The 12,009-nt window shown below is 42.6% G+C and overlaps 1 protein-coding gene across 7 annotated transcripts in view; it reads left to right on the forward strand.

Moving 5' to 3' along the window:
- synrg (synergin, gamma) overlaps nucleotides 1-12,009 on the forward strand; it is a 45,094-nt gene that overhangs the window by 8,384 nt on the left and 24,701 nt on the right. For 3 of the 7 annotated variants that reach the window (XM_080427795.1, XM_080427797.1, XM_080427798.1), the window contains exons 4-14: nucleotides 120-247; nucleotides 859-964; nucleotides 1,349-1,460; nucleotides 2,148-2,444; nucleotides 3,210-3,488; nucleotides 5,721-5,801; nucleotides 6,453-6,649; nucleotides 7,350-7,601; nucleotides 7,683-7,822; nucleotides 11,005-11,117; nucleotides 11,373-11,435. In XM_080427795.1, coding sequence (XP_080283921.1) covers nucleotides 120-247; nucleotides 859-964; nucleotides 1,349-1,460; nucleotides 2,148-2,444; nucleotides 3,210-3,488; nucleotides 5,721-5,801; nucleotides 6,453-6,649; nucleotides 7,350-7,601; nucleotides 7,683-7,822; nucleotides 11,005-11,117; nucleotides 11,373-11,435 — 1,768 coding nt within the window. The remainder of the gene's footprint in view (nucleotides 1-119; nucleotides 248-858; nucleotides 965-1,348; nucleotides 1,461-2,147; nucleotides 2,445-3,209; nucleotides 3,489-5,720; nucleotides 5,802-6,452; nucleotides 6,650-7,349; nucleotides 7,602-7,682; nucleotides 7,823-11,004; nucleotides 11,118-11,372; nucleotides 11,436-12,009) is intronic. The other 4 variants (XM_080427796.1, XM_080427799.1, XM_080427800.1 and 1 more) reach the window with 4 other exon arrangements.

Raw genomic sequence — 12,009 nt, forward strand, 5'->3', positions numbered from 1 at the left:
GTTGCTTTCCTGCTGCCTTGAGATCTCAATATTAACTTAAATAAATGCAGGAAATGAATGCCAATGTCAGAATAATAATGTGTTTTTGAGCTTCTGCTTGTAATTGTTTGGCTAACCAGGGTGGCATAGCAATGGGGATGCAGACACCGGGGATGCAGTTCATGGGCCAGCCTCCATTCATGGGCATGAGGACTCCTGGGCCACAGTATACTGCTGACATTCAGAAACAGATGGCAGAGGAACACCAGTAAGCCACCATTTAAATTAATATCATTTTTTGTACTGTATGTCCATATGTTTGTTTGAATGCATAGATACCCAAGCTTGAAGAAAAACTATTACATTTTTACATAAAACAGACTTTTTCAAAACAAACAATTATTGTGAAAAGGCTCTAGTTAAGAAATGTCATTCTTTGTCATTGGGTTCCCAAACGCTGTGCTGAGGCATACTGGTGTGCTGAGAGACAAGTCCAGGTGTGCCATGGGATATTGTGACAACCTTACGTTATTATTGCAATATACTAAACTGTACAAAAAGTTATGAATTATTTTTTACTACCTCACTATATCAGTACTTTGTATGCACACATTTCCCAATAAAGAGGCAAATTCTGAACCCTAAAAGTTTTTTTTGTCACCTTCAACCTAGAATGACATTCAAAAAGGATACATTTAAAAAGGATTCAAAATAGCAAGAATAGCGGACCTATAAGCTCACAACATGTTGTGGTGCGATGTGTTGTGAGCTATGAACACAGGTGTGCCTTGAGACAAAAAGTTTGAAAACCATTGATGTATGTCACTCTTTGGCTCATGACTCATGGTGGTCTATATGCTCTATGGCGGTGCCCTGTAGGAAACGACTGGAGCATCAACAGAAGATGCTGGAGGAGGACAGAAAAAGGAGGCAGTTTGAGGAGCAGAAACAGAAACTGAGGCTGCTCAGCAGCGTCAAACCCAAGGTGAGCTTGGCATCGCACAGGGGGCTTGCATTGGACCTCGGCTCCCGGGTGCTCGCCATTTCTCCTACGCTGCTGTTTTTAGAGCGCTTCACCTAACGTTGAGACGCGAGCCTTGTCTAAATATCCTGCTGTAGTTTACCGTCTGAATGCATGTTCTGTCATGTAATGTTGAATGTATACATGTATGATGTAATGTGCACATTACTATAGTGTCAGTTGCTATTATTATTATTTGCATGAATAAAACACTCACTGTGTGTGTGTATTGTAAGTAAGAGGACCACATATATATATATATATATATATATTCATGTGTGTACTGCCATTGCAATGGTGTATTTTAAAATATCAAATAAATCAATCAGTGAATCAATCAACCCACAGTTGGGGGAGAAGAGCCGTGACGACGCCCTGGAGGCCATCAAAGGCAACCTGGACGGCTTCAGCAGAGATGCCAAGTTGCACCCCACTCCATGCTCGCAGGCCCAAAAAACAGGTATAACAACCTAAACCTTTCAGTGGTTGCCCCCTAGGGTTTCCTATAATTGCCTGTCCTTCAGCAGCCCCCACATCCAGCCCTGTTCCCCATAGGCCGACTGAAGGGCATCCCGCTGAGAATAGTAACGCGACTAGAGGCAGGTTGGCCGGCAGCCAGTCAGTCAGTAGGGCCACGACAGGGGCAACACTGCCTCTGGGCATAGTGCAACACACGGATTCCTTAATTTCGTGCTTCACCACTTTGTCGTTTTTCAGTTTTTCTCCTCATCTGTAACACCTGCCATTATTGCGTTCACTATTTTGCTGTGTCTCTGTTTTTTACATTATCGTCTGTTAAATGTCGTCATCTGTTTGTGAGACCTTAACCCCCTCGCTGTGCATGACAGAAAATTGTCTATGTAATATTGGTTAGTTGGTGTAATTTTTCTGGCCCTGAGGTTTCAGATAAATGTAAAAAAAAAATTGTAATTGGTATTTTCTACCCATAGGCTATATATTATTTAGTTTACTTCACATTGTCATGAACTGAAATTTAATCCAGTAAACTTCTTCAGAACCCATTTTCTGGCCTTGCACAGAAGTAATCTTAACATTTCACTGTCGTAATATTATTGAGATCTGAATTCATCGTCCATTGTGGCCTGTTGTGTTTCGTGTCACTATCATTATTTCTCAATCTTTGCAGACTCATCACCATCACACTGCTCTGTCACTCCTCACTCCCTCCCCCCCACTTTCTCAGAGGATGACGATGAATTTAGTGACTTTATTCAGGGGCCTGTAGATGCCTCTGTGTCTTTTCCCTCGTCCTGCTCCTCTTCTTCCTCTTCCACCCTCCACCTTTCCTCTCAGGCCCAAAGCCAGCCTTCATCCCCTTCCCTCAAGGCAGGTCTGTCCTCTCAGACCATGCCTACCTCTGTGTCCATTCCTACTGCCATCCAGCACTCTGCTGCCAACTCCAGCTCCCAACCTGCAATTCAAGGTAACGATTATTTTTGCGCAACTGGTTTCCTCACTAACTGGTTGTGAAATCATTAACATTCCTCAGTCGGGTTTTGGAGGTCTTGTTTGTTAGTGCTGCATCTGCTGTGGATGCAGAGTACAGTATTTCTACAGGTACCTTTAGGATTGAAAATCAACCATGTTATTTGTGGGCAAAAGCATGAGGGCAGCAAAGCAGATGCACCCATCAACTAAGCCTTTTAAACTAATGCACATTACGATCCATGTAAGCAACAAAGGCGCATGATCCAGGAAGAATGGAACGAGCTTGACTTTCCATTAGAAATGGAGGATGGTCAAATTTGTAGTACAGAATCTTAAAACTGCGGTAGCTGAGACCTACAGTACATTGGTTCTAGGTAGCCAGTTCTTTTTTTTTTTAGGACAGGTTTTTTTTAGGACAGGTTTGTGATCGCACAAGGAGTAGTCCTCTCCTGCAAATGCAGCTATTTTCCCATCTCTGTAACAGAGCCCTGGCTTAGAGGCGACCATTCACATTCATGACAGTTTTAGCGCCATCTGTCAAACTTTTGGTGGTCATTCCCAATTCTTTAAGGAAGTTTATGATTTGTTTGTTTACCATCTGGAGTAAATCTATTAGCTGGAGGTGTTATCACTAATCAAAAAGTGATTTGTGAAGACTGTTATCATATGTTTTAGTTTGTAGCACCACAAGCTATTTTCTGTTAACGTTCAAAAGAGGAAAGACAAAACTAGTGATGATATCACTCATCCAACCCTCTAGGGCCGTCCCTGCAAGAGAAACTATTCTCCTCATGTGATTTTACGACCGATAAGAAGGCCCAGGTTAACTTTAGGTCCCAGCAGCCTTCGCCGGAAATGGGCTTTAGGGCTAAAGTTTCGGCCCAGTTTCATCCCAGCACCAAATCACGGAACTGGGCCGAGGCTCCTGAGGACTTGAGTTCTGCCTTCACCATCGCAGCGCCACCTGAGGCACCCGTGCTGGTGCCCGCTGCCCCCTCATCAGCTGGCGGTGCATCTCCTCAAGCCTGTAGTGAAAGTGGTGAGAGAAGAACCTGTTTACTAGTCTTTACCAGCCTCGCCATCTTTTTGCTTTGCCGCTGTTATTAATAAACTTCCAAGGTAGGGCATGTAGTTGCAGTTTCCTTCTAATTCTTGGGAAATTTTGTTTCACTTACTCTCTGTCAACCTGGTAAAATAACGTTGATGACCGTCCTTCACACCACTTAACTTACTGATTTCTTTGTTGAGTCCTGCCATATTAAGAACTGGATTTGATTTGCTACGTGCCTCAAACCTCTCATAGGCAATGCGATGTTGCAAGAAATCTGGATGATGTTTTTCTTCACTACACAGATTTGAACATTGCATTGGTGGTAATTGCGAGGTGCTCTGCCTGGTCTCTTCCACATCTTTTCCAAAGCTTTTTTCTGTCGTCTGTGCCAGCTTTATAACCCTGTCACCTCAGGCCAAATCTCATTAGACCGCTTTCTCGTGTTGGCCGTGTCCAACACATTGTGGAAATTGACTGTGCCCCCTGGAGATCCTGGGGTAATACCTGCTGACTCGATAAGCCGCCGTCTGTTCCCTGGCTGTGTAACACTCTTTCAGAAATTGACCTCTGGCGCATGCCGACTGCTTGGGTTTAACAAGGATGGGCACGGATTGGACCGTTCCCCTGGGGGCCCCAAATGTAATGTCTGATTCTGCATGCCACACTTCTCAATGCTCTCATTTTGTTTTCTTCACCTGTATCCTCTGGGTCATCTGGGACATTTTGCAGTTTATCTCTGAGACCACTAAGTTGCAAATAGTCATTTAAAGGTTCTATGACATTCATTTTCACTTTTTTTATTTTCAATGTTTTATTTGGGGTTTTATGACCTCAATTACACCCAAAAAACCTGAACTTAGAACATTCAGTGGATTTTCTGTGGTCTGGGGTTTTCTGAATAATTAGGCTGAAAAGTAATCTGAGCTTGGCCCTTCGACAGTGAGGTCACAGTCGATTAATCCCGCCCACTCTCCTCCTCGCCCCTCCCCTATCCTTTCCTTTGGGGGGGGCGGAGCAAAGGCGATGATTGACAGGCAAAATCCCTCACCAGCGACACCCGCAGGCAAAGATTTCTTTTTTCATTGCAGTTGAAAAGGCTTTAGAAATGTGAGAGAAAAACACCTGCCATTGATCACTGGAATGGAATTTTCACTTAAAACTTTTTGTACACTTTTGAAGGACCAGGACAAAGACTTTGAATGTGGTGTAAAAGTGAATGTCATGAAAGCTTTAAGCGTTTCATGAATTGGACAACTCTGTGCACAGTGGATTTTTCTATATGTCAAATTGTAACATTTTCTATATATATACAGTTTATATCGTCGCCTTCTGGTGGAAACCTTGTATGTCCCAAACTGTTACTTTTCAGGAAATGGAAAAGAATGATCCAATGTAGTTATTATTTAGTCATAAGCTCTTGTTAATACTCATTGGTTCAATATTTATAAACCCCACAGACACACTTAGCCTCTTTCACATTCACTTACAATCATCTTTTGAAAATGGCAAAAATAGCCAACAACTAGCGACTCTTGCTACTTTCGCGCAACACTGTTGTACGACAAAGTAGGGCATTCATTTATGGAAAAAGATCAAACAAATATGGAGATACAAGGTTTCTGCCTGACAGCAACGATATACAGTATATAATATATAATATATAAAAAGATTTCAAGAGCTGGTGTTAAATTAGCTGAAAAAGAATCTCTAATCTAAAAAAATGAAACGTATTTCTTAAGACGATTTATAGTAGCGTTAGTATTTATTTAAAAAAGAGTCCTGTTTATTCATTCAACCAGCCAAAACCCTCGGCACCCTTCTCCCTGAGGGCCTGTGAGAAAAAGACTGATTAACCCATTAAGACCTGAGGCAGATTCTACCAATGTCTTCTAAATCCTAACAGTTTTCTGAATAACGTATGCTGCTATATCAGTTATGAGCTTGTATATCTGCTATTTTTGAATAGCCAAAGTATAAAATATGGTTTAAGTGGTTAAAACCTAAAATTACACCTTCCTGGTTTTAATGGGTTAATGGATGTCTGAGGAAGCAGGATGTTTTAGTGAATCGGCACAGAGAACCAATACAAATGCAGCCGGTCCAGGTTATGTTCCGTACAATAAGGTTCGGCTGCCAGGAGGAGCCTTGGCAAATAGTATGCTTGGACAAAAAGCTTCTGCTGTGTCGACTTAACTCTGTGTTTGTCACTGTGTTTGACAGCAGGTATTGGCGTGTACCCACAGCAAGAGCACATCCAGCCCATGCTGCCTGGCTGGCTTTACAATGACAGCCTCATTCCAGGTAAACACCTGCACTGGGGAACATCTGTGTTCATAAAATGCACTGTGATGTGTTTAGAGCAGGGGTCTTCAACAGGGGGTCCGGGACCCCTAGGGGGTCCTCAGAGTTACTACAGGGGGTCCCCCAAATCTTTGTGATAGGATAATGTTTTTTACATTAACCACTTGAATCCTATCATCCCTATTCTGAGTGGAACATTAGCCAAAAATGGCAGATCTACAAGCTGTTGTGAGCTTGTAGATCGGCTATTTTTGGCAATGAAGTTTGGTGTAGAGGGGAAAAAAGAGCAGACTAAGTATTGACAGTTCAAGTGGCTAAATGTCTGAAAATGCACATTAATTAAACACACACTGATGATAGTGCTGTCAAAGTCTATGAAACTGTCTAAGAAATCTATGAAAATGTTTAATCTGCAACACAATTTTATACAATATGTAGAGGGGGTCCCTGCTCCATCTCTCTCTCGGCTAAGGGGTCCTTGGCCTGAAAACGTTGAAGACCCCTGGTTTAGAGAAAATGACTTGGAGAAAAAACAGTTAAAAAACCTCTCCGCTAGGTGATGTAGCTACTGTACCATGTCAATGAATATGAAGCGTATACATATTTCCCCCCCCCCCTTACACACGCATGTTTACTTTTCTGCATCCTCAGAGATGTTCAAAAAGATCCACGAGTTCACCATGACGCCGGCGGGGATCGACACGGCCAAGCTCTATCCCATCCTCATGTCCTCAGGCCTTCCCAGGGAGGCGTTGGGCCAGATCTGGGCCACAGCCAACCGCACGACGCCCGGCATGCTGACGAAGGAGGAGCTGTACACTGTACTTGCTCTCATCGGTGTGGCACAGGTTAGACCATGGTGTCAAAGCATCAGTTGTATTGAGAAGTACTCTCATTCTTATTATACCCACACGTGTTTTTCAAGAAACCTTTGCCCTCAGCTCCACAGGAAAATTAAATGAGCTCAGATGGTTGGAGAGTGGGAGAAAGCGACAGCTCTGAGCCGCGGCCTAGGGCTTATGGGTTGAATGAATTTGAATACAAGTCGCCCTCAGCCCTGTTTTGGCGGCACAAACTCTTATCTCCGTCAGCGTGGGCCTGTCACCAGCACCCCCTAGGAGAATGCAAATCAAGGGGCTGCTCATGAAAAAATTATGGCAAAGCTTCCATGCAGAGAATAATAAGCCATCTTTTTGCTGCTGGTATATTGGGATAGTCACAGGAGACCAGCACAGGCTGTTTCCCTTTTTGTAGTGTAAATAGAAAATTCAGAAGCTGCCAGCAATGTCTGTTAGATTGGAACTCGACTTCACTGAAGGTTTTAGGTAACTTTTTAGGCAAATACGGTATGTCAGGCCTTTTCCTTATGTGAAAAAAAGATTGGGCTGAAATACTGACTAGATAGTGATGAATTATGATGGAAGTAATGCCAAGATGAACGCTGATTTCCATATGTGACGGCACTTATCAACCAATCATAGACATATACAGTACATCAGCATCATTGTGTGGTCAGTGATGACATTGAAACTATTCACTCCATTTCAGAGTGGACTCCCGGCAATGAACGTAGAAATCCTGAGTCAGTTCCCATCTCCGCCAGTGCCCAATCTGCCTACCCACACCATAGCCATGGCTCCAGTCATGCCCCAGCACCAGCAGGCCATGATGACCCAGCCTCCGATTTCAGTGGCTATGCCTACATCAGCACCCCCACCAGTCATGGGCATGACGCCTGCCCCACTCGCAGCCCAGCTGCTCCCCAACACCAGTTTCATCACTAATTTCCCTCCTGTGCAGGTAATGGAGCTATGCCATTGATTGTGCCTTTTTTAATTAAACCTTTTTTTTCTGGTCACTAATGCATTGTGGGTATTTTAGGGAAACAAAGGAGACGATGATGACTTCCAGGATTTTCAGGAGGCACCCAAGGCAGGAGCAGGAGACCAAGCTTTCGCCAACTTCCAGGGAGAATCGGCGGGTAGTTTCCCTGCCAACGCAGCACCTCAGCAGCAGAACAGGTATGGTGATGATGAGATGGACTGACTTTTAAAGGGAATGTTTAGTTTTAAGGAGGAAGTGGCTAATGTTGTTCGGGAAAGGGAAGTCTAGAGCTCTCTGCTGAAACTGTTGCCCCCGTGACCAACCTGCATCAATAGGTCCCTATATTTACTTATATAATATAAAAATGACTTTATCCATTTGTGTACCTGAAAGGAGTACTTCGCCCAATAAATTACTTTATTTCTATCGTTTACCTACCCGGTGGTGTCTTTGACTCACAGATAATTTTCGTTCGTAAAACATTCCTTAACAGCGTATGAAGAATACAAAAATTGAGAGAAAAGTTGATTAATGGAATTAATCCAAGACCCAAATTAACACATTGAGTGCCAAAAACGGTCCGGACCGTTTTTGAGAAGCCATGCGTTGTGTGCCAAAAACGGTTAAAAACGGTTTTTTTTTTTTTCTCTTCTCAGCACCAGGAGATATCATTTTTCGAAGATTTAGACTCCAATCCACTTCCTGGTTAACTTATGACTTCAAAAGCCTGTATCTCGGCTCCTGTGTACTTTTTTTCTAAAATATGTATTTTTGACTATTTTCGACTATTTTCAACTGGCTGCAACTATGGAACGGATTACCTAATGTTTTTAAATTTTTTCCCCCGATTGTACGAGACCTCTATGTGTGTAATGAGGGGATCACCTTGAGGACGGTGATCACTGAAAATATTTTGTGACTACTTGAAAAAGGTTCAAAAATGGTTAAAAATCCAGGCACCGACTGTACCCTGTTTTAAAAAGACCCTGGCACTCAATGTGTTAACAACCGCAAAACTATATAAAAAATTCGTCCATAAAGTCCAAAACACAGCTTGTACTGTATAATGATTTAATTTCTCGAGGGATGTGGGGGGGGGATTGTATGTATACTGTGTGAAAAATTAAAATGAAAAATAAAATATAAAAAAAAAAACACACCCTGTGTGAAGTGGGCGGTGTCTTGCTAGCTAATCACAATACTGAATGGAGTCGATCAATCATGTACAAAGGATAAATACATTTATTGAAACACTCTTTATGATGGACAAAACCATAACTTGGTTTTTAACATGTTTTTTTTAACATGTTTTTTTTCAAGTTATGGTTGCTTATATAGGGCTATGCACATGTGTCATGTGACACTGGCCAATCACAGTCCTGAATAGGCTGTGATTGGCCAATCACAGCGCAGGATAATTGTACAAATTTCCAAACCTCACTTTTAGGGGCGGTTTCACTGCCCAAGATATTTGTACATTTTTCCAAATCTCACTTATAGGGGCGGTTTCACCGCCCAAAAAAACGAAATATCACCGAAGAAGAGAAAAAACTTTTAAAACGCTTCCGGTTCTAACCGTGGCATGCACAACCGAAGAATGTGCATGGGCGTGCCCATAGGGGTCAACTGGAGCTCATTCACATGCACGCGCATGAGTTTTCAAACGAAAAATGTCTGTGAGTCAAAGACACCACCGGGTGAGTAAACGATAGAAATAAAGTCTCTGTGTTTGACAGCAGGCATTTCCCTTGTTGTCTGTCTTTGGAGCTATAAAGCCTTAGTTGCACTTAGTGTCACATACTGAACATAGCAGATCTACAAGCTCACGACTAATTGGCTATTTTCAGTGTGTGACACAGTGTACCAAGTGTAAATCAGGCGTAAGAATCCCACTTGGTCTCTTAACACATTCCATGCCAGAGTTTAATCTCATAATGTACTCACCAGTGCCAGCGTTTTATTGTTGTTTTTTTGTTTTTTTCATGTCGCCACAGACCTCGCTAAATAAGTTAAAAGTGCGCGTTCATTTGGTTCTAAACACACGGCGGATCCGTGAGAAACGGCCAGCGAAAATAGTTTCCAAATCCGTGCCGCCATCTTGAAGATACAGCCGATCAACCATAAACAGTGATCAGCGAGGAGAAAAACAACAACCGAGAAAATCGAGTTTTAAACAGGATCCCAGACAGGAAGCGGATACGATCGAAAGAAAAGGAACCCGAATAATTCTGTTTCCGACCGGAAACGGAAATGGATCAAAAAAATTCGGAAAGTGCACCTGGGGCAAAATCAATGGGAATCGGCGGTTCGCGTAGATCTACGCGACTGGCACGCTGCGGCTTTAAATAGGTTCGCGTAGATCTACGCGATTGGCATTCAATGTGTTAATAGCTTATAATGGTGTCTTCTGCATAACAATGACATCATCATCATCTCGTAATGCATTAATCTCAGTGGAAAGTGGATGAGATCATTTCTTTATATTACATTTCATGCTAATGTGGAGAGCCTGTCGTTTCTCAGTGCGATGGTGTGGGAAGGCAATTATCTTTTGGGAAGACAAAGAGAATACAGCTGCTACAGTATATAACATCTGAATGGCATGATGTTTTATAGTTCCAATGTTAAAGCAATTTATTGCAGCTCCCTCAAAGTCTAAGATCACAATCTAATTAAAAATAAGAATGAAAGGCCTACTGCTGTATTCATTTTTTTCTTCATTTTGGACACAATTGGCAGCAATAGACTTGTCTGGCAAAGAAAAGGCTTTGAAGATGTCTGCTAGAAGTTGAACTCCCTGACTCCCTCTTGGCTTTTGATTTTTGCTTTGTGTTATCATAGATCCTTAACAATCCATCAGTTTTTTTTCCCATTAATGTTCTGGATCTCCAAAACATACAAGACAGGGTGGCAATAGGTTAATCTGTCTTTGATGCAGTTTTTGAAGTTGACACTGGCAAAGCACTGAGGTTTGTGTGAGCGCATCTGTCCGTATCTTGAGAACCGTCCGACCGATCAACTTCCAACTTGGCGCATGTAGACAGACCTTTATTGATCGATCCCGTGGGGGTTATTCAGTCACCAGAGGCAGCACAGCAATTATTATTATTATTATTATTTGTGTAAACGTATAGCATATTTTTAGGCAACAAACACATTTCAGGGCTTTGGCTTTATGGACATTGCACTGGTTGGGCCAGATAGAAAGGGAGGTAAAGCATGGAGAATAAAGGCCTTAACAAAAAGCTGTCGCTACCAAAACACTTTTGTAGCTCATTGTGTCTGCTCAGGGAGCTTATAAGGGATTAAACAGAGAAAAAGTATTGACCTCCCCTGTCCTCCCTGCTGCTGACTGACCATTGACATTATGTGTGTGCAGTGCTCCTGCCATGCTGACGCCTGTATCTGGGTCCACTTCGTCCTCTGATAAGTACGCCGTCTTCAAGCAGCTGTCTGTAGAGCAACCTGCAGAGCCAGTGCCCACCGCCTCAGGTATTATTACCATTACTACTACTGCTGCTATTACTACTAGTAGTACTACTATTTTTCAAGCCTGGAAACAATTGGGACATACTGTAGTGTGAGCAAATGAGTGTGCCTCCTCAATATTAAGATACAGAAATATTCACCTCTCCAGCTTAGTCAGCTGTAATAAATTGGGTAAATGTTTTCTTGTCTGTCATGCAGTATGTCGATGATTTTGTGTTGCTCAATCCTAACCCATTAGGTTTCCTTGCTTTGTTGTAGATTCGGGAGACAAGTATAGTGTCTTCAGACAGCTTGAGCATCCTGCTGACAGGAAACAAGTTGGTAAGAAATACTCCTCGTTCCTTCCTGATACTGAAGGTACCGTCTCTGTCACACTGACAGACAGACACACACACACCCACACACTCACATAAAATACATTTTCCTACATCTCAGTTCCTTTGCCAAATCCCATCAGCCTCTTGGCCAAATTACAAAGGCCGTGGTGGGCTCTGAAATGGTCCCTGTAAGCAACAGATGGCGAGAGGAGAGAAAAGTCCTTCAAGAACAAAGTCACAGCTGCCTTAGAGATAAACCAGTGATGTTAAGGACAGAGAGCGGAGTGAAATTAGTTAATGTTGCCTGAATTAAAACCCATACTCTACAGCATGGAAGCTCAGAATCAGGCAGTTATAGTAGGGTGTGGCTTTTGAGTGAAAGTAAATGCAACACTGTGCAATAATGTCATTTTTGCTGTAATTATGTAGGAAAAAGTGTTCTTTGGTTTCCATGCACACACAGTATTGATGTAGGTATATTTCCTGCACTGTTTCACTAGAACAGTTTCCGATGGGGACAACCCTCACCACACCAGTAAGTCCTGCTTGCAGTGACCTCTCCTTTATGTTGTCAGGCT

The sequence above is a fragment of the Gymnoscopelus braueri genome, assembly GCF_963280865.1.
Source record: "Gymnoscopelus braueri genome assembly, chromosome: 5".
Lineage (NCBI taxonomy): Eukaryota > Metazoa > Chordata > Actinopteri > Myctophiformes > Myctophidae > Gymnoscopelus > Gymnoscopelus braueri.